The sequence below is a fragment of the Lathamus discolor genome, chromosome 11, assembly GCF_037157495.1.
Source record: "Lathamus discolor isolate bLatDis1 chromosome 11, bLatDis1.hap1, whole genome shotgun sequence".
Classification (NCBI taxonomy): Eukaryota; Metazoa; Chordata; class Aves; order Psittaciformes; family Psittacidae; genus Lathamus; species Lathamus discolor.
The window spans coordinates 948,437-973,561 of record NC_088894.1 but is presented as its reverse complement, the minus strand read 5'-3'; the positions used below and the strand labels follow the sequence as shown (position 1 = coordinate 973,561).

At 65.6% G+C, this 25,125-nt stretch overlaps 3 protein-coding genes across 4 annotated transcripts; all 3 read left to right on the top strand.

Moving 5' to 3' along the window:
- The first annotated feature begins 337 nt into the window (after positions 1–337).
- HM13 (histocompatibility minor 13) lies at positions 338–11,940 on the top strand. Of its 2 annotated transcripts, XM_065691282.1 has the most exons (13): positions 338–549; positions 1,335–1,433; positions 2,706–2,788; positions 3,568–3,656; positions 4,336–4,421; positions 4,526–4,651; positions 6,400–6,457; positions 6,977–7,060; positions 7,358–7,394; positions 8,332–8,434; positions 8,947–9,032; positions 10,891–11,080; positions 11,557–11,727. In XM_065691282.1, exons 1-12 carry the CDS (start codon positions 379–381, stop codon positions 11,039–11,041), a joined length of 1,173 nt encoding a protein of 390 aa, XP_065547354.1. In that variant the 5' UTR covers positions 338–378; the 3' UTR covers positions 11,042–11,080; positions 11,557–11,727. The 2 variants fall into 2 exon arrangements, with proteins under 2 accessions (XP_065547354.1, XP_065547355.1); XM_065691283.1 differs by lacking the exon at positions 10,891–11,080 and having other exon boundaries at positions 341–549; positions 11,557–11,940.
- A 4,676-nt stretch (positions 11,941–16,616) lies between these two features.
- ID1 (inhibitor of DNA binding 1) lies at positions 16,617–17,735 on the top strand. Its single transcript, XM_065691284.1, has 2 exons — positions 16,617–17,299; positions 17,479–17,735. Exons 1-2 carry the CDS (start codon positions 16,979–16,981, stop codon positions 17,518–17,520), a joined length of 363 nt encoding a protein of 120 aa, XP_065547356.1. The 5' UTR covers positions 16,617–16,978; the 3' UTR covers positions 17,521–17,735.
- A 2,646-nt stretch (positions 17,736–20,381) lies between these two features.
- LOC136020558 (bactericidal permeability-increasing protein-like) lies at positions 20,382–25,081 on the top strand. The gene is made up of 15 exons (XM_065691729.1): positions 20,382–21,116; positions 21,259–21,373; positions 21,469–21,597; positions 21,679–21,834; positions 21,942–22,005; positions 22,129–22,189; positions 22,307–22,398; positions 22,662–22,850; positions 22,936–22,995; positions 23,381–23,548; positions 23,955–24,022; positions 24,217–24,259; positions 24,389–24,452; positions 24,545–24,621; positions 24,699–25,081. The coding sequence occupies exons 1-15, from the start codon at positions 20,642–20,644 to the stop codon at positions 24,738–24,740; spliced, it is 1,803 nt and encodes a 600-aa protein (XP_065547801.1). The 5' UTR covers positions 20,382–20,641; the 3' UTR covers positions 24,741–25,081.
- Positions 25,082–25,125: the final 44 nt, after the last annotated feature.

Genomic DNA, 25,125 nt, shown 5'->3' with positions numbered 1-25,125 from the left:
GAGGGTGCTGAGGCGCTGGCACAGGGTGCCCAGAGAAGCTGTGGCTGCCCCATCCCTGGCAGTGCTCAAGGCCAGGTTGGACACAGGGGCTTGGAGCAAGCTGCTCCAGTGGAAGGGGTCCCTGCCCGGGGCAGGGCTTGGAGCTGGTTGAGCTCTGAGGTCCCCTCCACCCGGTCCCCGCTGGACGCTGTGCCCTGTGCCCGGTAACCGGGGTACCCCCGGCCCGAGCCTCCCGCACCGGGCCCGGCCCCGGCCGCTCGCGGTCTCCTAGCAACGCGGCGCGGGTTGCTGGGGGCGCGGCCGCAGCGCGCGGCCCGGCGTGCGCGGTGACGCAGTTCCGGCCGCTAAGAGGACGTGTCCCTCCGGAAGCGCAGCGCTATGGAGGAGGCCGCGGCCCACAACGGCACCGCCGGGGCCGGGCCCGCCGCGGCCGCCCGGCCGCCCGCCACCCCCGAGGGCATGGCGCTGGCCTACGGCAGCCTCGTGCTCATGGCGCTGTTGCCCATCTTCTTCGGGGCGCTGCGCTCCGTCAGCTGCGCCAAGAGCAAGGTACCGCGGGGCCGCCCCCCCGGGCACCCTCCGCTGCCGTTAGGCCCCGTCCCACCCGCCTGGCCCCCGGCAGAGCCCCGCGCCCCGGTGGCCCTCTGGGGGGACCCGGGGCTTCTCCAGCCCCGTCCCGGTGGATTCAGGCGGTGCCGAACTCACAACCGCGCCGTGTGCCCCTGGAGGTGCTGCGGCGGGGATGGGGGGGGGGGGCTGTGGCTCTGCTGCCCCCCGCCCCGCAGCACCGGGGCTGGTCCCGGCGGGGCTGCCGCGCTGCTGCCCGCAGCCCCCGTCCCTGCCTCCCGCTGTGCTGCTCCGTGCAGCTCTCGCCTGCAGGCGGGACCTGAACTGCACCAGGGACGCGCAGGAGAGGGGCTGCTTCCCCCGCCCTGGGTTAGCGCCGGTCTCTAAAGGCTCCTGGGCACAAGGGGTATCCCTGGAGCGAGGTGAGGGGTAAGAGGGTGGCTGGAGAGAAGCGTTGCGCAGAGGTGATGGGCAGATGGGGTGTGAGCAGTGCGGGAGCCCAGCAGCCCTCTGGGCAGGGGGAATGAGCGACACCGGCACAGGGGTTGGATTTTCCCTTCTCCATCAGCAGTAAATGGGGGCAGCCCCTGGAAGGCTCAGTGTGGGGTTTGCTTTTCCATCTCGGGCTCTGCCTGTGTCATAGCCTCACCTTTGGGAAGGATCCCGAAGCCACCCCAATCCCTGCTCATTGTGCGCATTCACCTCCTGCTTGGGTATGAAGCCGGCGCAGGGGCTGAGCCTCTCCTCTCCTCTACTTCCCTCTCCAGAACTCCTCGGAGATGCCAGAGACCATTACCAGCCGTGATGCTGCTCGCTTCCCCATTGTTGCCAGTTGCACCCTTCTGGGGCTCTACCTCTTCTTTAAAGTAAGTGAGAACGTCGGCAGGGCCTGGCATGCTGGGGGGGGGGGGGGGGGCAGGAGCTCCAAGAGTGGGGCTGACTCCAGTTTTGGCCCTCAGTGTTGGGACAGAGAACGTGTGAGGCTGCCCGGCTCGAGCTGCTCGCGGGCACCGCACGGGCGGCCATCGGGTCTCACCTGAGTTGTCCCGGCTCAGGGGGGAACTGGAGCCTGTTTGTGCAGGCGTTGGCTCCGGAGAGCAGCCGAGGGGTGAGGGCACCCCTGAGCTCTGCCTGTCCCTGGGGGCTGACTGAAACCGGAGGGTGCTGGGGACCACCAAGTGTCGAACTGAGGGTGCTGAGGCACTGGCACAGAGTGCCCAGAGAAGCTGTGGCTGCCCCATCCCTGGCAGTGCTCAAGGCCAGGTTGGACACAGGGGGTTGGAGCAAGCTGCTCCAGTGGAAGGGGTCCCTGCCCATGGCAGGGGTTGGAGCTGGAGGAGCTTTAAGGCCCCTTCAACCCAACCCGGTCCATGGTTCTATGAAATGCTGCTTTTTCTATGTTACGCTTCCAGAACTGTCCTGTTGGCGCTCCAGCTTCCAGCCCTGCTGTCCTGGGCTGCCTGCGGGGTGCTGGGATGCTCCTGCCTGGCCATTAGGAGAGGCTTAGGGTGCAAGGTTGGGAATGCTGCAGTTACCACACAGCAGCTGGCTGCTGCTTGCTCCTGGATGGGAGGAGATGCCAGGAAGAGGAGTGCTGGATGTGCAGCAGGGCCCTGCTGGATGATGAGCAGCTCTTCCCTTTTAATACCTGCAGCCGTGAGCTCTCCTGGTGCACCCCCCCTTGCCAGGAGAGCAGGGAGGAGCCGGGGTCCCCTGTGCTGGGCTGTAGGGGTGGCATTCAGTGTGTGTTGAGGGCAGGACTTCTATTGACCCCTGGGTAAATGAAGGGGGTGCTGCTGCTCCCCTCCGCTGGGGCAGCCCCAGGAGCCGTGCTGTGCCTCGCTGCCTGCCCCAGCTCTGCAGGGGACACGTGGAGGAAGCTCTGTCCTCCTTTCTGCCACACAGGAGTTATTTTTTGAGCCAAGCAGCACGACAGCTCGCGGGCCCAGGGCTTGTTCTGTGAGCACATGGCTATTTCCAACCTATCTCCCATTGGCAGCGCAGGAATTTGGGTTATTCCTGCTATTCTTCCCCTCTCCCCGGAGCACTGGCACAGCAGCTGCCAATAGGAAACAGTGAAGTGCTGTAGGTGGGGAGGACACTGCGGTTACGGGCCCCTCTCTGGATTTGCCTTGCAGATATTCTCTCAAGAGTACATCAACCTTCTGCTTTCCATGTATTTCTTCGTGCTGGGGATCCTCGCCCTCTCCCACACCATCAGGTACAGCAGAGGGGAGGCTGCGAATGAGACGGGGTGTCTGAGGCTGCCCCATTGCCTTGCAGCTCTTGCAGTGTTGTCCCTTGGTGGTGTGACCCCTTCCTTGTGGGGGAACCAAAGTCTCAGGGGTCCCAGTAACCGAGTACCCTGCACAGCATCACTGGGAGAGCTCATGGAGGTGTAGGTGGCCACATCATGGACAAGGCCAGCTCATCCCGAGTTGCTGCTGTGGCTTGGCACAGTCCTCGCTGCCCTGTGCAGGGAGAGCTCCCTGGTACCAGTGTTACTGGGATGGCTGAAGCAGCAGCTGCAGCTCACTGTGATGTCCCCAGCCTCTCACCTCGATGCTTGGCAGGAGGTGTTGAAAGCTCCGGCTGTTACAGTAACTGAAACAGTCAAACTGGTTTCCTGTTTCCTGAGCTCCAGGGCATTGGGGACCAGCTGCTTTCCCTCAGCTGGTGCTGGGCAATGGCTTTACCTCTGCTCCTGGTTCCACACAAGAGCCATGTGGTGGCGGCCCAGCCAGTTCTGAGTGTCCCGGGGGTCCTTGTGGTGGGTCTTCCCTTCTGTATCTCTTGCCCTTTTAGGGGTCTGTCACATAAGGACAGGTCAGACCTCTGGGGAGGACAAGGGCTTGGTGCCTGAAGCTGGGGCTGCTGCTGGTCCCTAATGTGGCAAATCCCGGTGCTGCCTTGGGAAGGGTGTGGGCTGACATCCGTGCTGGGCAGCACCTCCTGCAGGGTGTCCTGTCCAACTGCCCTTCTCTACCCCTCTCATTTCAGCCCCATGATGAACAGATTCTTCCCTGCAAATTTCCCCAACAAACAGTACCAGCTCCTCTTCACCGAGGGCTCCGGGGAGAGCAAGGAGGGTACGTTGGCTCGCCCGGCTCCCTGCGGGCCTCCTGCATGTTTTCTGCCTTTACTCTTCTGGTTTTGCTCACTTGGTGTTTTGACCTTCAGCCCCTTCAGACAACCTTCTTAAAGGCTTCCCTCTTGCTCCCCACTGTGCTTCTGTAGCCAGAGTGAGCCTGTGTGTCCCTGCAGAGCTGGGGCTGCCCTGTGTGTCTTCTTGCACCCCTGCTCTCCCTCTGTGCTGCCTCTTGCTGGCAGCAGGACCCCATAAGCAGATCCCAGAGCGCTGTGGGGATGGAGCTATGGCTGCTGTAAATGCACTGCCTTTATTTAAGCTCCTTAGCACAATTCTGACTGCCTTACCTGAGGATCAGATCTGATCTGATGATTCAGATCTTTGCACTTTGAAAAGCATCCTACCCAGTAGTTGTACTGGCAAGGGAACTCTTCTAGTGCTGCCACGAAGAGTTAACTGGTGCAGGAAGATGGAGACTTGCCTCTCCCTGCCTCAGGCAGTGCCTGAGTCCAATTTCCCTGTTGACAGAAGGGTCACAGATGCTGTCCATGTGGCAGAAGGGGAAGGTCTGGGCTTGCCAGGGCCGGCTGCTCACTCGTGGGCACAGCCATGGCCGTGGTTTGTGCCACTGCGGCTCTGAGGGGAGCTGCCCAACATCCACCTTCTCTGTTCTATTGCAGAAATAGTGAATTACGAGTTTGACACCAAGGATCTCGTGTGCTTGGCCCTGAGCAGTGTTGTGGGGGTCTGGTACCTGCTGAGAAAGGTAAGTGAGCTGCAGCCAGGGACCAGGCTGGATCAGAGCCGGGCCCTTTCCATGCAAGTCAGCACGTGCAGCGGGACCCAAGTCTCCTTTTCCTGTCGTTCCAGCACTGGATTGCCAACAACCTCTTTGGGCTGGCCTTCTCCCTCAATGGGGTAGAGCTGCTGCACTTGAACAACGTCAGCACAGGCTGCATCTTGCTCGGAGGCCTCTTCATCTACGACGTCTTCTGGGTAAACAGGAGCAGTCCCTGGGGTGGGCGCTGGTGCAGCCTGTGGTGGGGGCCATGTGCCCAGTGTTGTGCCCCTCTGGAGGCTGCACACTGCCTGGCCACACGTTTGTAGTCAGGATTTCCACTTTCTGAGCCCAAAGAGGTGTGATGATGGAGTCAAACAGGGGTGGAATGTGGCTCAGTGAATGAGTTTCCTTTTCATCTCTGGCTTAAAGAGCGCAGGGCTGGCAGGGATCCTCCCAGGGCTGTCGTGGAGTACCTGGGTGGGTGGCATATCCAGTTCTGGTGACCTGTGTTTCCCCACTGACGTCCTCCCAGTGCCTGACAGGGCTGCGGGGTGGGCTGGAGGACAAGGCTGCTCTGGAGTTCACTGATCCTGCTGGTGTGGCTGTGCCTCAGTTCTGTCATCTGCCAGCTTCATCAGCATCCCTCTGTTCTCATGCGCAGAGGATCAAAGACTGGAATGTCTCCAGTCTATTCCCCTCCGGCAGTGCCCTGCCCTGACAGCTTCGTGTTGGGGATTTCCTTATCTCTCTGCAATGGACCTGAGTGCATATTGCTCCTTGTAATGTCCATATTCCCCAGTCCTTCCTGCTGCCTCCACCTCCTGAATTACTGCCTTTCCAAATGCCAGAGAGCCTTGTATACCTTGAGGTCTGTCCAGCAGCCCTGCAGCTGCCTGCATAATGCTTCCCTATTTGAGCCTGGCTGCTGCATGTTACTGTGTACTTGGCTGGAGCTGCCCCTGTGTCACAGGCTCCTTAACAGAGTGAGCTCTGTGGTTCGTTGGCCTCTGCCACTTCCTGTGCTGCTCTCAGCTGGGGAGGCTTCGGCTCTTCTGGCTCAGTGCACCCGGTGCCTCGTGCCCTGCTCGGGGTGCCAGTGTCTTCCTGGTGCTCCAGAGACAGCCGCACTGTGCCCTCACTGCTCACTGTTGCCAGAGCCTCACAGAAGAGGCTGGCCTGAAGTGGAGCCCCTCTTACTGTGCCCCTGTGCAGGGACTGGCTGCTTGGTCTAAGCACAGGTGTAAGCATAGTGAGATCCAAGGAGGGTTTCAGGGAGGAGGGAGAGCTCCTCAGTGCATCGAGGATGTTGCTGTTCCCTTCATAGCCTTGAGGTGGATTCGCATGTGATGCTTTTCCCTGGTCCCAGAGTGCAGTCTTGTCACCCCATGGCAATACCCAGAGCATGTGGCACCTTACAGGCATTAATCTGATGTCCAATACTTGCTTTAAGGTTTCTGTTCAATCACTGTGTCTAGGATCTTGCTCACCCAGTGCTCACCAGCACCTGGTTTGTGCCCTGCTTTTGGTATGGCCAGGCCTGGAGGCTTGGGGGTGAAAAGGAACAGGAATAAGGGTGGTTGACCAGGGTGTTGGCATCCACCCCCAAACTATGCCAGCATTCAAAGCTGATAGTGCAGAGCAAATAAATGACCTCAGAGAAAATGCAGCTGAGCTGGCAACTGCTCTGGTCCCTGATGGGGCTCACGGGCAGCAGCCTGCTGCTGGCTGGGATCTGCAGGGAGCTCCTTGCCCATGCTCACCTCCGCAAGCACGGTCCTGAGCCCTCTCCCCTGGGCTGTGGGCTCACTCCAGGGCTCCTCTGCCTGCACTTTCCTTGGTTTTGCCCCTCTGTGGCTGTTCTCTGCCACTGAGGCTGCTCTGGGCCCTGAGGTGAGGCTGTAGCTGAACATGTGCCTGTTCCTGTGCCGCCGTGGTCACCGCGGCCTCCTCTGCTTGTCCCTAGGTCTTTGGCACCAACGTGATGGTGACAGTTGCCAAATCATTCGAGGCCCCGATAAAACGTGAGTGGATGCTCCCTGTGTGCTGGAGGGGGGTGGAATATGCTCCTGGAGGAGGCTCAGAGGTGGGATGCGTGCAGGAAGGTTTCCTGCTTGTGTCCTCTTGGAATGCTGTGTGGCGTCAGGGTCTCTGGAGAGGGCTGGTTCCATTGCCCTGGGCTGGCTGGGTTAGGTGCATCCCCAGAGTGGGCAGTTTTAGCAGCTTGTAGAAAAAATGATGCAAAAAGCCCTACAGACCCCTCTGATCCAGCAGGAAGGTGAATTTGTGCTGTTGTGGAGCAGTAGTTTGGGTCCTTGGAGCTGGGGTTGGAGCCTGCTCCTGGGCTGGCTGAAAACCCCTTGGGTTTTCATCCTGGTGCCTGGAGTTGTACCAGGAAAGGGGACCAAGGGGAGCTGCAGGTGAGGAGGGGGCTGAGGGCAGGGCAGGGCTCTGCTCTGGTCTCTTTGTGTCAGGCTCAGCAATGCTGGGGTCTCTCAGCACGGACGCTCCCCCCTCACTGTGCCTCTCTCTGCTCCCCGCAGTGGTTTTCCCTCAGGACCTGCTGGAGAAGGGGCTGGAAGCCGACAACTTTGCCATGCTGGGCCTGGGAGACATTGTCATTCCAGGTAAGGACATGAGAGGGGGAGCACGACCGGGATCCCCGGTCTGAACGGGCTGCGTGGGTGCCTCGCTTTGCCTTTGGCCATGCAGAGCCCTGCGGATCCCCCGGCGGGGTTTGGGGGCTCTATGGGCGGTTTGGGGGCTCCGTGGGCTGGGGGCTGTGTGGAATGAGGGGGTCTCCCCCCACTCCAGGTCCCGGGGCTGTGCTGCTGCCTTGTGCCGCCAGAGGGCACTGTGAGGCCGGGCACGGCGCCGCAGGCTCCCCTCGGCCGCAGCCCCTCACCGCCCCGTTCTCCCCGCAGGGATCTTCATCGCCCTGCTGCTGCGGTTTGACATCAGGTGAGCGGCTGGCGGGGAAGGGGCTCGGCAGGGTCGGGTCTGCTGCGTATTTGAGCTGCTTTTGGAGAGCAAAAGGGGAAGGGGAGGGAGGGAGCAGAGCTGTGTGTGCCCCTCCGGGGCTCGGTGGTGGCAGAGTGGCCATTACGGTGCAGAAGGGTGCGAGGGAAGCTCTCAGAGGAGTAGATATGAGCAGGGCTGTGGGCAAGTCCCGAGCTGTGGGGGTGATTGAGTTTACAGACAGTGCTGTGGGCAGTGCAGCCCCCCAGAGCCTCACCAGCTCCCTGGCACCCAGGACAGGGCAGCGCTGCAGTGATGGTGTGGGACAGAGCTGGGGGTGCTGGCACCCAGGAGGTGCTCGTGGATGCGGATGGGTGCCCAGCAGTGCTGGCTGCCTCTGTTGTTGGAGGAGGCAGCTCCTCCCTACACAGGGAAGCTGCCCCCACAGCGGGACACAGCTCTTGGCAGTTGCCCCACACCGAAAGTCTCCGTCTCGGTGCCACCGCGGTGCTGCAGCCCCATTGCTGTGGCACAGCCCCTCTGCTCTGTGCCAGCTTTCCCAGGTGCTTCCACCCACATCCTGCCCGCACCTGCTGGGAATCCCAGTTCCCATGGCCTGCCCTGCAGTGAACCAGCACGAGCTGAGAGCGGGGTGCCAGGGACAGGCCACACATCCCCCAGGGAGCTGGGACCCTCTCCCTGGGTCCCAGCACTGATTCCTCCCACAGTAGCCATGCAGCGCCAGGATTTTGTGCCTCCTGCCCTTCCCCAGCCCCTCAACTGGGTGTCACCTCATCGCTGCCCATGGGACTGGGGGCATGAGCAGAGCACAGCTCCCATACCCCAGCACAGTGGGAGGTGCTCGGAAGCACTGGGCCAGCTCCGTTTTGGCCGCTGGCATCCCAGACCCTGGGTCACTGAGCTCTGCTCTCTCCTGCAGCTTGAAGAAGAACACGCACACGTATTTCTACACCAGCTTTGTGGCCTACATCTTCGGGCTGGGCCTGACCATATTCATCATGCACATCTTCAAGCACGCCCAGGTAAGCCCTGCCGTGAGATGCACGGCCCACGTGGGACACTCCATGTGGTTCCTGCATCACGCCAGGGAAAAGCAGATGCATTCCTTCTCCCACTTTGCTTTTCCAGTGTCTGCCTGTACCTTCCCTGCCCAAAGCTTGTGTGCCTGGCTGGAGCAGAGCCCTCCTTAGGACAAGGACTTTGGCTGGGCTGCCCTGTGGTTTAGTGGCTCTGTGGAACCAAGCTGCCCATGAAGTCCCATCTGTCCTTCAGAGGGGCACTGGGAGCCCATACTTTATGGGTGCTCTCTCTGGTCTCTTCCGGCATCCTCAGTGTGTTCAGGGGACCTCCTGGTGAGGATTTTGTGCTGCTGCAGCTGTAACTTGGCTCTGGAAGCCGCTTCCTGGGGCATTAACCCTCTGGGCAGTGCTGTGCCAGACACCATGAGTGCAGAGGGGCCGGGGCCAGCTCGCTTTAAACCCTTCCCGAGGGCTGATCCCTGGTTTGCTTTAACAGATGCTTTCCTTCCCAACAGCCCGCGCTGCTCTACCTGGTCCCCGCCTGCATCGGGTTCCCGCTGCTTGTGGCTTTGGCAAAGGGAGAAGTAACCGAACTGTTCAGGTGAGCAGGAGGCAGGCACGGGGCGTGCAGATGTGCCCGGGCACAGCTGGAGGGACGGGTTCCTCCGGGCACGCTCTGGGTGGAGGCAGCGGGTCCGTGCTTGTACCGGGGCGATACCGGCAGGCAGGCAGCATCTGGTGGTGCTTTCCGCCCCGGTGACAAAGCCTTCCCGTGTGCCGGCAGGCAGGGGAGGGTGGGACACGCACCTGGAGCTCAGAGACTCGGTCATTGTGTCCCAGGGCCTCTGGGTGGGGAGAAGGGAGCCAGAGCTGCTGCAAGAGCAGCCAGGGCTGGTTTGAGCACATCCCAGCCTCCCTCCTGGGGTGAAGCATCCGGGTTCGCAGCAGTCTCCCTGCCCTGGGGTGCAGAGAAAGGGGCCTGTGCTGTGCCGTGGTGCTTCTCGCAGCCTGCCATGCCCCAGGCTCGCTGTCAGTGGGCGGCTCAGGTCTCCTGCCTGCACTGTCCCCTCTAAGCTGCGCAGTGTGGCCTGGCTTGCCTGGGAGCTGTTTCTCTGCTCTGAGCTGCTTGTGCTCAAGCCGTGCAGTTGTTTGAGGGTATCTGAAGCAGAGGAGGGAAGGGAACGTCCGTCCCCAAGCAGGGCCGTGCACCCTCCGGCCTCCCCACTCCGCAGTGCCCCTGCTCAGAGGGAAAGCAGGAGCCGAGTGGGGAGCAGCAGGAGCTGCCTGTCCTCCCCTGCGCCCTCCCCTCCCCTGGGAGACGCAGGGGAGCGTGTTCCCAGCACTGTCAGCGGGCTCCCAGCCCTGCCGCACCTGCCTGGCCTTTGATGTTGGCTTCTGAGATCGCTGCTGCAGGCGCTGAGTGTCCTGGGATCGTCCTTCCTGTGCACCTGGGATCCTGCTGCTGCTCTCCCGGGGCCGTGACTCAGAGCTGACAGCAGCAGCAGCGCCTCCCGTGCCAGGAAACAGGGGAGGGATGAGCTGCGAGCCCGGCCTGGCACCAGGGAGCCCGGACACCCGGCACTGGGGCTCAGGGCCCCACCGAGCACTGGCTGTTTGCTGAGTGCTGTCAGGGCAGGAGACTGGGGGGCTGCAGCCCTGATGGGCCTGGGTCCAGCTCCCCTTGGAGTCCTTCCAGTGGCAGGCAGAGGAAGTGGGAAGGGGTTGGTCTCTGCCTGGAGGGCTCCCACTGCAGGAATCCCACCAGGTGGATCTCCCGTGCGTGGCTCTGGTGTGCTCTGCTCCCCTCCGTGCTGATGCCAGCACGGAGCTGGCAGTGCCCTGTGTCCCCAGCACCCAGCGAGCTGCCTGCGTGTGGTGTCTTGCAGCAGCCGTCAGCTGCCCTGGGAGAGGGCAGTGAGAGTGTGATGTGGGAGCAAATACAGGCAGCGCTGCGGGCAGGATCTGTGCTGCAGGGTGCTGATGGAGCAGAGGTGGGTGACGTGGGGATCCGTGCTGTGGCTCCCAGCCTTGCTGAGCCTCCCTAGACAGGCAGTAACCTTCACTCTGCCCCCGTCAGCTGTCAGCAGTGAGGAATCTGTCCTTGAGCAGGCTCTGCTGCATCACTGCTGCCTGCGCGGCCCCTGGGCTGCTCTGCTGCTTGCTCTCCTGTGGGCTCCGGCTGCCTGGCTCTGTCCATGCCAGCAGGAGCTGCCTTCTCCTGGGTCTCAGCCCCCACTGTGCCTTCCCCTGGGGTCTGCAGGCAAGGGCAGTGCAGGCAGGACCCCCCCCAGCCTGTGCTCACTGGTGCTGGTGGCTGGCGGGGCCCTGGGCTGCCCGCACAGGGTGCTGGGTTTGCAGCGGTCTCACTCCAAAACTCTTCTGCTTGTTCTCTCTCTCCCCTCCTTCCTTTCTGTCCTCGTCCTCTCCCTTTCCCCTCCTGCTTCCTCTCTCTCCCGCAGCTATGAATCCTCTGCTGAAATCTTGCCGCACACACCACGGCTTACCCACTTCCCCACCGTGTCTGGCTCGCCAGCCAGCCTTGCTGATTCCATGCAGCAGAAACTGTCCTGTCCCCGCCGACGCCGGCAGCAAAGCCCCAGTGCCATGTAGCCCTGGCAGGTGGTGCCCTTTGTCTGTCGCTCTGGCCAGGTAGGGGCTGGTTCCTACAGTGAAGGGGGAGATTTGACATCTCTGCCCCAGTTGTGCTTCCTGCTGGCAGGCAGCGCTCCCGGGTTTCCTTTATGAAGGCCCCAGGGCCTTTGCTGGAGGGGCAGGGGGGGGGTTGCAGCCAGAGGAGTGAGACTGTGGTGGGGTGTCAGCCCTGTTGGTCTTGCTGTGGCTCCCCCCGTTAACCAGCCCCTCTGGCACCGGCGTGGAGGGATGTGTGATGCGATCCAGGTTATCGACCGGTGTGCTCTGTGGTGGGCACAGAGCCGGCTCGGCCTGGGGATCCCTGGAGGTGTCTGTGGGGACCTCACTGGGGCTCTGCCCCATCAGGCTTCCTGCACTGGGGGGCAATGGCTGGAGCCTGGCGTGGCCCAGGCACTGCATCAGGGCAGAGATCTCTGTCCCAAGAGCAGGTCCAACCCCTGCTCACTGCTCCCTCTTGTCCCTCTCGCCCCCAGCTACGAGGAGAGCTCTACCCCCACGGAGGGGCCGGGGGCCACTAAGGACGAGACGACAGCAGCCTCCAAGAAGGAGCAGTGATGCTGCCCAGGGGCCGTGCCCCCCCCGCTGGGCCGGGGCCCCCCCAGCCCCTCCGCCAGTGACAGACGATGAAACAATTGTGCAAAGAAGCCTCGTGTTGTGTGTGTGGGAGCAGCCGCTGCGGGGGGGGATCGATGTACGCTGCCAAGCCCCCCCCCCGGGGCCGCGCCAGCCCCTGCCCCTGATCCCCCCCCCCCCACACACAAAGGGGGTGCAGGATGGGGGGGGCACAAACCACAGCCTGGTTTTTAAATTTTGTATTGTGCGTTTGCTTTCTCTCCTATTAAACCGTGTCCAAGGAAGGACGGAGGCACCGGTGCTGCTGCTCAGGCAGGATGCTCCAGCCTGCACCCGTGGCCGGCACCGGGATGCGCGTCCCGGCTCACCCGCAGCCTTTATCCCTGTGGGGCCCGCGGCTGTTGTCTGGCTCATTCCAAGCGCCCGTCCCCTTCCCGTTTTTCCAGTGCTTGGGCTTCCCCCAGCCTTATTTCCCCGCTTTGCAATACCCACATTTAGGGCTGCAGATGCTGAGCTGGGGACAGTGCAAGCGGTGGCAGCTCCAGCAACCGCTTCAGCTCCCACCCTGGCTGCTTGCCCGTGTCCTGCATCTTTAGGGTGTCTTCCCTGCTCGCCCGCGGGGCTGGCACACAGAGGGAGCATCCCGCATCCCTCCGGCCATGCCCACTGCCAGAACAAACAGGCAGCGTTTGCTGCCTTGGCAGCCCCTCCACAAAAGCCGTATTGAACCATTCTTCCCCGCGTCGGCTGCGAGCACTAAAAGTGGCGCCTCGCGTTCTGCCATCTAATGACCCTTCGCAGGCTGCTGCAGATGTTTTCTATGACTTACAGCTCCTTTTCCAGCAGCCCCGGCCGCAAAAACAAGAGGGGCCACTTTAATTCCAATTAAATACCTCCAGCTAAGCAAACAGAGTGCAGCGGGGCCTGGGCACGGCGCGGCAGCCAGGCCCGGCCCACGGAGTCACTGAGTCTAGACTCCAGATGTGGTTCCACTGGCCTTCCGTGCTCCGTGGATACCGGGGCCCTGCTCACTGCCACGGTGTACCGGTGGGTGAGCCCCGGTGTGGGTCTGGAACCAGGTCCTGCCCAGCACTGGGTACCGGCTGTCCCTGTGGTCTCATACCTGTCCCCGTGCAGCCACCGGAGTCCCCTGCGTGGGCAGGAGTGGGCTGAGGGTTGCCTATGGAATCATGGATGGTTTGGGCTGAAGGGACCTTAAAGTTCTTCCAGCTCCAAGCCCTGCCACGGGCAGGGACCCCTTCCACTGGAGCAGCTTGCTCCAAGCCCCTGTGTCCAACCTGGCCTTGAGCACTGCCAGGGATGGGGCAGCCACAGCTTCTCTGGGCACCCTGTGCCAGCGCCTCAGCACCCTCACAGGGAAGAGCTTCTGCCTTATCTCCAACCTGAACTTCCCCTGTTTCAGTTTGAACCCATCACCCCTTGTCCTATCGCTCCAGTCCCTGATGAAGAGTCCCTCCCCGGCATCCTTATAGCCCCCTTCAGGTACTGGAAGCTGCTCTGAGGTCTTCCCGCAGCTTCTTTTCTCCAGGCTCAACAGCCCCAGTGTTCTCAGCCTGGCTCCAGCCCTTCATCACCCTCATGGCCTCCTCTGGACTCGCCCCAGCAGCTCCATGTCCTTCCATTAGGACACGGTACCCGCAGCACCGCGCTCCCTGCTCCGCCGTGCAGCTCCGGGCAGCCCGTGCCAGCCCATACGTGCGGTGGGAGCGCGGCAGAGAGCCAGGAGCATTCCCGGGGCTGCGGGGAGCGGAAGGCTCGGAGGGGAGCGCGGGGTCACCCTCACCGCGCCCGGCCCCAGAGCCGGGAATGGCGAGAGGAAGGAAGCGCGCTGGGCCCTGCGAGGAGCCGCTGGCGTCGGCCCGGCCCCGGCTCTGCTTGCCCGCTGCACCTGGGCTCGGGGCACCGCCGCAGCATCCCAGCGGCTCCGCGGTGTCTGGGCCGCTGCTGGGCCGCCTTCCTCTCACCGCGGGGTCCCTCCGGTGCGGGAGGGCTGCGGAAGCGCGAAGGTGCCGGCTCCGGTGCGAAACCTCCGTCCAGGGAGTGGAGCCAGCGCGTCCTGCTGCCGGCAGGGTGGGGTTTGGGGTGATCCCACCATGGCCCCCGGGGCAGGGATGCAGGGCAGCCCCTGGGCATCCTCCTCACATGCCAAGCTCCTGCCAGGGATTGCATTGGGGTGGGATGGGACTGCCTCTGGGAATCCTTCTCTCATGGCCCGTTCCTGCACTGGGATCATAATGAGATGGGATGAGTGTCCAGGGAGCACCCTGGGTGCAAATGACAGGGAGTGGGGTGGCAGTTTCATGGTTGGGAGTGCTGGTGCCTGGGGCAGGGGAGGACATGGGGGATGCTTGTCCCCAGAGCCCTGTAGAACCCCCCCCCCCATGCCACAGCTGCAGTGCATGCGGGGCGGGTGCGGGCGCTGCAGCCCCCTTGGGTCTCCCCGCACAGGGCTGGGGATGCCCGGCCCTGGTGGGGGTCCCGGCACAAAGCCGGGGTCCTGCCCGTGGCGCCCGGCCGGCGGCTGCGAGCGAGGAGAGGAAACAGCCGGGAGCAGGCGCAGCCCCGGCCGGCCGGCGAGGAGGGGCAGGAAGCTGGAATAAATCCCAGGAAGGGCCGCCTGGCTCCAGCTGGTCTGGGCTGCAGCGGATGGAGCTGGGAACGGGAAGGGAGAAGGCGGGAGGGGAACGCTCAGGGGCTTTCTCAGGCCTCAGCCCTGCTCCAGCTGTGCCGGCGGCCCCGGCTCACATCTGCCGCCCTGCTCAGCACCATCCTGCGGGATCAGGGGGCTGGAGGCTCCGCACAGCCCCGGGGCAGGGGGTGTGTATCCCATAGCGCGTGTGTGTGTATCTCCGGTGGGAGGAGAGGACCTGGATGGAGCCAGCACAGGAGCGGCCCCAGTTTGGGGGTCCCATTCACTGGGGGCCCCCCATCCTTACCCATGGTGTCCCCATGTGCCGGGGCGCGGTGCTGCCGGCGCTGGGATGCCGGCTGTCCCCTGTCCCCATCACCACCGCGGCGCAGGCATCCCCGGCGGCCCCTCGCCGGCCTGGCGTGGCCGTGCCCTGTGTGGTCCCTGCGGGGCGGGGGGCGGCCGGGGATGTGCTTTGATGTGCTCCTGCTGCCGGGCAACCCCAGCTCGGCGCGAAGCAGCCGCCCCCCGGCTGCACAGAGCTCAGCCAGCACCATATGGCCGGGGCCGCTGTTACCGCTCCGCCAGCCCCGTTCCCAGAATTGACATGGAAATGAAGCGATCCGTCCTGCTGGACACCGCCGGCTGCGCTGGCCGGGACCCGCCGCCAGATGTGGCCAGGGCAGCATCCTGTGGTCACAGCAGCGGCCCCGACCCCGGCATCCCATCCCCAGCACCGCAGCATGCAGAGGGATGGCGTGAGGGGGGCCCACAGCGGGTACCCCGGGGGGGGGTCTCCCTATGGCCAGGCAGCATCTGCCCCATGTGCCGCGGCGGCGGGGCCGGGCCCGGTGCGCCGGCCGCCGGGGTGGCCGGTGCTGGGGCCGCATTGTTGGCGGTGCAGCTGGCGGCGCCCGGCCGGCGCGGCTCTGAAAGGCATTCCTGTGCACAATGTCCTCGCCTCCCCGCCGCGGCCCGGCCGCCGCTGCCAGATGGGGGCTAATTATCGGCTTTGAGAGCCGCGGTGGGAACCGGGCAGCACCAGCCCCTCCGCCGAGCCCTGAATGGGGGGGGTGACCCCGGCTCCGTGCCCACCCGGGGAACCGCCAGCGCTGCGGGAGCAGGGACGGCGGGGCCGAGGGGTGCCGCTCCCCGCGGGCAGGGTTGCAGTCCAGCGTGCGCCCCGGGATTGCTGCCCCCCACACCACAGGAGGAAGAGGAGGGGAGGCCTTCGGCTCCCTGCAGCCGTTCTGAGCATGGCCAGCACGGGAGGGTGGCCCCCAGCCCGCACCCCAAAAGGCAGGGTGCCGTGTCCCCCTGCACCCACACTGGGGTGGTCTGCGTGATGCGTTCTCCAGCCAAGAAGGGCTCAAGGTGCCCGTGGCCATGCCACTATGAAGGTGCCATCACCTCCGTGCCACTGCTGTGGTGCAGCCCATGCTGACAGCCCTGTCTTGCCACAGGGTCAGGGTACGTTGGAGCTGCACTGTTGGGTGCCCTGGCCCTGCACCAGCTTTGCTCATGGCAGAGCCCAACAATGCAGCAGTGCGGTCTTGGGGGTACACATGGGGCAGTGGGGGCTGCTTCAGCACCCACATGGTGCATGCGAGCTGAATGAGAGTGCGCAGGTGAACGTAAAGGAGTGTATCTGTGTATGTGTGTATCTGAGTGCGTGCACGTGTGTGTGCCTGCATCCGTGCGTGTGCATGCGCGTATGGACGTGTCTGTGCACGTGTGTGAGCGTGTCCGTACATCGGGGGGGTGTGAAGGTGTGAGGGACATGTCTCCATGTGTGCACACGTGTGTCCCTGCGCACACGCGCACACACACCCGTGGCTCTGCCTGCTCCTCCTGCCCTGGTTCGCACTGTTCCGGGGGTACCAGGGTCCCTCTCAGGGTCCCCTCCGGAGCTCTCCGAGCCGGGGGATGCTGCAGGTGCGGGATAACGAGCAATTCCCGCCGGGATCGGAAGCCCTTGAGGGCAGGGACCGGCGCCGTACGGTCCCCGGCGGGACCCCCTCCCGGGAGCGGCCCCCCGCAGCTCCCACGGCCCCGGTGCCCCCCCGAGCTGCACCCGCACCCCCCCAGCTCCTGGTGCGACCGGGGCAGCCCTGTGGGCCCGAACGGGGGCCCGGGGGTCGCGGGGCTGCCCGGTGCCCCCGCGGGGGTCCCGCGGTTCCCCCCCCCCACCTCCGCCCGTCCCTCCCCCGTCGCCATGGGCACCGCCCGCGAGGCGCCGCGCTGACAGCGCGCGGGGTTTTATGAATGGGTGACGTCACGGCCCTGGCGTCTAACGGTCTGGGCCTTCGGGGGGCGGCGGGGCCGGGAATTCGGCGGGGGGGGAGGGCAGGGGGCGAGCGGGGCGGTGGGAGCCGGGCCCCGGCGGCCCACGGGGCGGTTGCCCACGGCGATGGCGGGGGAGCACCCACCGGCGCCCCGCACCCCCGTGTTCCCCCGCCGCCGCTGCCCCTTTAAGGCGCTGCCCTTCGGGACATCATGAATGGGGTGGGCGGGGCCGTCCTAACCCCAGCGGCGCTGCCATTGGCTCCGCTGCTTCCCCGTGGCCCCGCCCCTCCATCAGCCGCGCACTATAATTGGCGCGGCGGGGCGCGGGCTCCGCTGTCCGCCCGCAGGGTCCCGCCGCCGCCGGTCTGTCCCCGCTGCCCCGCGCTATGAAGGTCGCTGCCGTTGTCCCCTCGCCGCTGCCCGCGGGCGCCGGGGGCGCGCTGAAGGCGGTGCGGCCCGGGGAGGCCGCCCGCTGCGGGCCGGGGCCGGGGGTGTCCCCGGGAGCGGCGGAGCAAGCGGCCGCCGCGCTGCTGTACGACATGAAGGGCTGCTACTCGCGGCTGCGGGCGCTCGTACCGACCCTGCCGCGGCACCGGCGGGTCTCCAAGGTGGAGCTGCTGCAGCACGTTATCGACTACATCTGGGACCTGCAGCTGGCGCTGCAGCGCGGGCCCCCCCGCCCCGCCGCCGCCGGGGACGCCCCCGAGGTGAGTGCGGACCCCCCCGGTACCGGCCCCGCTCTCCCTTCGGGCTGCGCCGGCCCAGCCGGCTCCCGGACCCCTTGCGCTTTATCAGCGCCGGGGGTGCCCCTTCCTCCTTGCCCCCTTCCATCCCCGGGACATCCCCGACCGGCTCTGACCGCCCGCTTCGCTCTCCTCTCCCGCAGGCTCCGTGCGTGCCCTCCGCCGACCGGATCCTCTGCCGCTGAGACCGTTCCGGGCCCGCCGCGGACATCCCGGGACAGTGGCCGCCTGCAGCCCGGGTCCCCCTGGGGGATCCCCCCGCAGCCCGGGCCGGGGGTGCTGCCCGATGTATCCTTCTCAGATTGCTGAGAGCATTCCCCGTATTGTATATTACAATGATGCTGGAGAATATTGTTCTACAATAGCTGGAGTTTTGTTATTAAACAAGCCCTGATGACCAGGCCCGTCTCTGCTTCCTCCCCCCCGCAACCCCCGGGCTTTGGAGATGGCCCCCCGGGGAGCCTGAAACTGGGGGATTCTATCGGGACCAGTGTGGGCTGGGTGGGTGCTGGAGTGCCCCAGGGGCTGGTCCCAGTCCCCCCAGTGCTGCTGTTGTGGGACCTGTCTCAGCACTGTACCTCCAGGCAGCTACCCCGGTGTGCTCCATGTCCTGCTTCCCCCCTCACTCCCAGGCTCAAGACACGGGGTGCTGGGGCTGGTGTACCCCGGATTCTGCGGTAGGAAGCTGCAGCAGCACTGGGATGTGTTTCTCCTGTGTGGACACCTTGATGGGATGATGCAGTGAAGGGATGGTGCTGGGAGCTGGGTGAAGCGCTCTGTGCCCACCTGGAGACTGGGGGGTCCCAGTGTCTCTGCATGGGGGTGAGTGCAGCACAGGCCTGTCCTTGCACCGAGTTCCAGCAGGGACCCTGCAGCGTTCCGGGGGCTGTGTTGGGGTGCAAGGCTGTGGGCGATGCTCCCATTGCACTGCCCCAAGGGAAAGTGGGTGCAGGCCCCACGGTGCTGTCCCTGCGGCTCTGTTTTGGTGCTGGACAAGGAAGTTGCATCAGGGGTTGCACAACCCCGCGGGCTGGGGGTGCCCCCGCAGCAGCGCTGCCCTCAGCTCCTTTGTGACTCACAAACACCTCGGGGCCCAGCTGCCTCCTGCCGCAGCTGTGAATGGACCTTCCTGAGGGGCTGGGGGGCAAGCGGGGGTGCATGGCATGTGCATGGCATGCTCACAGCTCCATGCACGTGTGTGTGTGTGTGTGTGTGTCTGCCCTCTGGTGTTCCCCAGCCCAGCAGGTATTTGGGCAACTGGGGCACTAGTCCTGGCTGTGACACAGCCGTTGGGTGACATGGAGGGCCGTGGGCTCCAGGTTGCTGTGGATGATGTCCCTTCCATCACTCCCCCCCCGTGACACTGCCATCACTTCCCTCCATCACCCCCCAGTTCCCCTCTATCATCGCGCTGGTGTCCCCTCCATCACCCCCCAGTTCTCCTCTATCATCGCGCTCATGTCTCCTCCATCACCCCCCAGTTCCCCTCTATCATCGCGCTGGTGCCCCCTCCATCACGCCCCAGTTCCCCTCTATCATCGCGCTCATGTCCCCTCCATCACCCCCCAGTTCCCCTCTATCATCGCGCTGGTGCCCCCTCCATCACCCCCCAGTTCCCCTCTATCATCGCGCTGGTGCCCCCTCCATCACCCCCCAGTTCCCCTCTACCATCCCGCTGCTCTCCCTTCCCTCGCTCCGCAGGTGCCCTCCATCGCCGCGGCTCCCCCCGGGTCCCGGAGCGCGGTGCTCAGTGGGTCCCCCTCCCGGTGCCCGCCCGCACTGCACAGCGCGGCCGGGACCGCCCTCCCGAAGGGTCCCGGTGAGGGGAGAACCGGACCCGGGGGCTCTGCTCCGCCCCGGAGCCGTCCTTGCCCCGTTCGTTGCCGGTCGATGTGGAAGCTCCGGCTGCAGCCGTGGGCAGTTGGGCTCTTGGACCCCACATCCAGCCCCTGACCCCCTGCCCAAGCCCCGTGTGCCCCACGGCCGGACCCCGGCCATCCCCCGCTCAGGGCAGGGGGCTCGGAGCGGGGTTGCCAAAGGGCTGGCACGGCCGGGCCGGGCTCGGAGCAGGGCTGAGCTGCGGCCACGTGCCGGGATCCCGGATTTGGCCACCCCAGGATGCCCGGAGGGCCCAGCCCCGCGGCCGCCTGCGCCCCAACCGCTCCCCGGTTGTTTTCATGGGGCCTGATTCATCCCGGAAGGGATTAGGGACCGGGCAGCTGGTGACGTGCTGGTCCAACCAGCCCGGCCAGCCCGGGATGGACATGGGTGTCAGAGCTGGTCACTGCCACGTACGGCCCCGGGGACATGGCAGAGCGGGGACCAGCGGTGGGACCTGTGGCTCCCATGGAATGGGGCACTGTGGCCACCAGCCGTGGTGAGTCTTGGTGCTTGGGGGGGTATTTGGGGATGGAGGGGCTGTGGCGGGCATGGGGCCGGTGGCCGCGGTCAGCACTGGCCTTTGGGATGCTGCCGGTGGCCATGGCCATCGCTGCAGCCGTGGTTGGTGGTACTGGGGGTCCCGGCTGAGCAGGAGCTGCTCTTGAGGGGTCCATAGAGGAGCAGTGCCCAGCGCTGTGGACCCTCTGCTGAGGTTGCTGAGGGGACCCTCACGGGGCTGGGGTGGAGCCCGGGACCCCTGGAGGGAGCCCTGGATGCCCCGGCGGCCGCAGCCCAGGCGCTGGGGCTCCCCCCGGGACAGTCCCACCAGCAGCAGCGCAAGCGGCTCCTCGTCTGCGGCCGGGGCTTTCGGAGGGGATTGCGCAGCTCTGCTCTCACGCTGCCTGCCCCCATGGTCCCAGCGCACCGCAGCCGCCCTGGCCCCGCCGGCGGTCGGGTGCCCCAGTGCAGGGGCCCCAGGGCCGTTCCCAAAGTGGGAGCTGCCGCTGCTCCCCACTGCGAGTGGGCTGAGCCCTGCCCCACCGGAGCAGCTCCCTCTGTCTTGGGACCAACTCTCTCCATCCCCGTGCTCCTCCATCACCTCCAGTCCCGGCATAGCCAAAGCCCCTCAGGACCGTGGCCGGGTCTCTGTGCCCCTACGGAGCCGTGGGTCCCTATGGGGAGCCCTGGCCTGTGGCACGGGGCCGGCAGCAGCGCAGCCGTGGGACCCTGCCTGCCCCTTGCTCCCACGAGTGGGAAACAACGGGGAAGCGGCTTCCCCTTTGAGTCACGCGTTGGGCAAGGCCGGGCTTTCGGTGCCGGAGCGCTGCGGTGGCCCCGCGCGTGCGCAGGGGCTGATGTAACCCTGTCCCCATATAAGCCCTGGCCGGTGCCTGGGGATGGGGTCTCTGCCCATCTGCGGGTCCCATGGCCGCGTCCTCTGCTCCAGCCGCCAGCTCCCAGCACCGTTCCCAAGTTCCTCTGGGACCAGCGTGGCTCTGCCTCCTGCTCCTGCTGAGCGCCTGCGCGCCCATCACCGGCTCCAACCCCGGCACCAACCCCGGCACCAACCCCGGCACCAACCCTGGCACCAACCCCGGCACCAACCCTGGCATCAACCCCGGCACCAACCCCGGCACCAACCCCAGCATCAACCCTGGCACCAACCCTGGCATCAACCCCGGCACCAACCCCGGCACCAACCCCAGCATCAACCCTGGCACCAACCCTGGCACCAACCCCAGCATCAACCCCGGCACCAACCCCGGCACCAACCCCAGCATCAACCCTGGCACCAACCCTGGCATCAACCCCAGCATCAACCCTGGCATCAACCCCGGCACCAACCCCGGCACCAACCCTGGCATCACGGCCCGGCTGACCCGGAGGGCACTGGAATTCGGTAGGTGTCTGCCCCCCCGTCTGCGGGTAGAGCCCCACCAACACCATCCTTAGGGTTGCTGTCCCGGTCCTGCTTGTCCCCTTCCCAGCAACCTGGGGACCCCAAACCCTCTCCTGGGTGTCACATCCCTGCTCTGCCCCAGGCCGACGCTTTGGGATGGAGCTGCTCCAGTCCCTGCTGCTGAAGGAGCATGAGCTGGACCTGGAGGGCTCCTACCACATCCCGCTCCTGGGGACGCTGACCTACACCGTGCCCCGGTAAGAGCTGCGCACGGGGTCCCCGTCCCGTCCTTGTCCCCATCCCGGCCGTGTCCCGGCTGCAGCCTCAGGCCTGGGCCGTCCGTGTCGCGCAGGATCCACATCCAGGAGCTGCAGGTGAACGACTCCAGCTTGGACTTCGCCGAGGACGTGGGGCTGAGGCTGACGGTGCTGGGCGCCCGCATCCGGCTCAGCGCCGAGTGGGGAGCCCGCCTGGGGGCCGTGTGAGTCCCGCACGGGGATGGGGACGGGGATGGGGACCGGGGGGGCAGCGCTGCGCCCGTGCTCACCCCCTCCATCCGCAGCCAGGACCGCGGCTCCCTGGAGCTCCACGTGCAGGACCTGGCCGTGGCGGCGGTGCTGGGGCTGAGCGCGGACGCCGACGGCCGCCCCGCGCTGTGGAGCGCCGGCTGCGACGCCCGCGGCACCCACCTGCGCCTGCAGTTTCACCGCGGGCACAGGTAAGGCAGGACCCCGCTCCCCTCCTGTCCCTGGTACGCAGGGGCCGCCGGTGCCCGCAGTGGGGTGGTGATGAGCTGGGTGGTGAGGTCCCTGCTCTGCCCCACAGTTGGCTCTACAACCTCCTGGCACAGCCGCTCCAGGGGACCCTGCAGCAGGAGCTGAACAAGCAGGTGGGTGCTCGGCCCCTGCCCTATGGGGTGTTGGTGTCCAGGAGTCCCCCTTCCGTGGCAGGCACAGGGAGAGGTTTGGGGACCCCCATCCGTAGCCTCACTGATGCCCTGCTCTGCCTCCAGCTCTGCATCAAGCTCCGCAAAGGTGTCTTCAAGCTGGAGGATGCCCTGAAGCAAATGAGAGGTGCGTGAAGGACCCCTGGGGCCGGGCAGGGTGGGATGGGGGGGGCTGGTTCCCAGCAGGGTCTGCGGGACCCCAGAGTGGGGCTGAATCCCCAAAGCCTCCCCCGTGTCCTTGCAGTGTCCACCCAGGTGGACGCCTTCGTCGCCATCGACCATTCCCTGCTGGGGCCGCCGGCCATCACGGCAGAGCACGGGGACATCGCCATCAAGGTAACATCATCCCGGGGCTGAGCGCAGGGGAGCAGGGCTGAGCTTCACATCCACCTCTCCATCCACCCCTCCATCATCCCTTCATCACCTCTGCATCCACCCCTCCATCCACCCCTCCATCCACCCCTCCATCATCCCTTCATCACCCCTGCATCCACCCCTGCATCCACCCCTCCATCCACCCTTCCATCCATCCCTCCATCATCCCTTCCTCACCCCTGCATCCACCCCTCCATGCCCCCCCCATCCTTCTCTCTTCACAGGGAGAGTTCTTCAGGGTGCACAAGTCCCAGCAGAGGCCCTCTTTGGTGCTGCCGGTGGCGCTGCCGGTGGCGCTGCCGGTGGCACGCGAGCCCATGCTGCTGGTGGCTGTCACCGACTTCGTCGCCAACTCGGCCGCCTTCGCCTACTTCATGGCTGGGGCCCTGCGCAGGAACATCTCCAGTGCCACGGTAGGGACGGGTCTGGCAGAGCTGCCCCCTCCGGGGTGTCCCCACGCCTTCTGTCCCAGCACCCTGACCCTCTGCTGCCTTCCAGCTCCTGCGGCGGTTCCCGGTCCAGCTGAAGACCAAAAGCTTCGGGATCTTCACCCCACAGGTGGCTGTGGGTGGGATGGGACGTGGGGAGAAGGGACAGAGGTGGGATGTGGGGTAGGGCAGGATGCAGGCAGGACGGGACACAGGCAGGACGGGACACAGGCAGGACGGGACACAGGCAGGACGGGATGCAGGCAGGATGGGACGCAGGCAGGACGGGACGCAGGCAGGACGGGACGCAGGCAGGACGGGACGCAGGCAGGACGGGATGCAGGCAGGACGGGACGCAGGCAGGATGGGACGCAGGCAGGACGGGATGCAGGCAGGATGGGACGCAGGCAGGACGGGACGCAGGCAGGATGGGATGCGCAGGGCAGCGGGTTGGTGGGTACCCCCCGGGAGCCCCGGTTGGTGCCGGTGCCAGCCCAGCCCTGCTTCCCCCTCAGCTGCAGGAGCGTTTCCCGGACCAGCCCATGGAGCTGCAGGTCTGGGCCCGCCGGCAGCCGCTCTTCTCCTGCCACCCCGATGCCGTGCACGGGGCCCTCTTCGGCTCCACTGAGGCCTTCGTGTTGCTCCCCAATGGCACCCGTGTCCCCGCTTTCCTGCTGGACATCGTGAGTGCCTGGTGCTGGGTGGCGCAGGGAGGTGGGGCGATGCTGGGTGATGCTGGATAACGCTGGGGTGATGCTGGGTGATGCTGGGTGATGCTGGGTGATGCTGGGTGATGCTGGGTGATGCAGGGTGATGTTGGGTGATGCTGGGCAATGTTGGGCGATGCTGGGTGATGCTGGGTGATGCTGGGTGATGCTGGGTGATGCAGGGTGATGTTGGGTGATGTTGGGCGATGCTGGGCGATGCTGGGTGATGCTGGGTGATGCTGGGTGATGCTGGGTGATGCAGGGTGATGTTGGGTGATGCTGGGCAATGTTGGGTGATGCTGGGTGATGCTGGGCAATGCTGGGTGATGCTGGGTGACGCAGGCTTGCCCTGCTCCGATCTTTCCAACACCTCCTGCTGCAGGATGCCAATGTGACGGGGAAGCCAATCATTACCGGGAACAGGCTCGGGGCCACCATGAGCCTGAAGGGGTGAGTGCCCAGTGCTGGGTCCGGCCTCCCCATGGATGTACCCGGGAGCTCCTCCCATTCCCCGGGTCCCGTATCGCCTGTATCTGCTGCCCTGGCACTGGTAGCGGCTGGGTGCTCAGCTGGAGCCGTCCCTTCCCTGGGAGGGGGCAGTCCCCATCCCTGTCCCTGGCTCTCACCCTGCTCTCATCCTCCAGGCTCAGAGTGACGCAGGTGACATCGCACGTGGGTCCGGTGGAGGTGAGTGCCCGTGCTGGGGACAGGGACAGGACAGGGGAGCCTTGTCCCCTGCATCCCCTGGGAGCAGGGTTGGGGGGCGCTGGGGGTGCTGTGGGCCCCGTGCCGGGCTCAGGGTTCCCTGTCCCGCAGGTGCAGAGGCTGGAGACGCTGCTCAGCTTGGGGCTGAGGCTTTTCGGGGTGCCCAGAGCCAACAGTGAGCGATGTCCCCGTGCTGTCCCCTCCTGTCCCCATTGTGCCCCTCCAGCTGCCCCAGGGCCGCCCCCTCACGCTCTGCTCTCCCCACAGAGTGGCTCCAGGCCCGTGTCCCCCTGCCCACCCCGCACGGCCTCCGCCTGCTCAACCCGCGGCTCTCGCTGCACGAGGTGGGTGCTGCTCCCGTGTCCCCCCCCCGCTGCTCCCTGGACCCCGCTCGTCCCCACCTCACCCCCGTTTCCCGCAGGGTTTCATGCTCATCGCCACGGACCTGCAGCACGAGCCGTGACACCGGGTGCCTCGTGTCCCCTTCACCGTCACCATCCGAGTGCCGCTGCCCCCAGCACAAGCCGCGGGACCCCCCCCCCCCCCGCCCCTCCCGGGGGGCTCCTCCGCAGGGGTTCAAGTCCTCTGCCCCGCTCCGCAGCGCCGCGGCTCCGCGGCCGCTTCCCCGCTGTGACCACGGGGTGGCGCCCGCGTCCCACCTCTGCCCCGGCGGCGCCGGGGGCGCTGGAGCCGCAGCGGGGCGCTGGGGGGTCCCCTGCGCTTGGGGCGTGCTGGGGAGGGGGGGCTGGGGTTGGTGCCAGCACCGAACCGCGGAATGGCTTGGGCTGAAGGGACCTTAAAGCTCCTCCATGCCATGGCAGGGACCCCTTCCACTGGAGCAGCTTGCT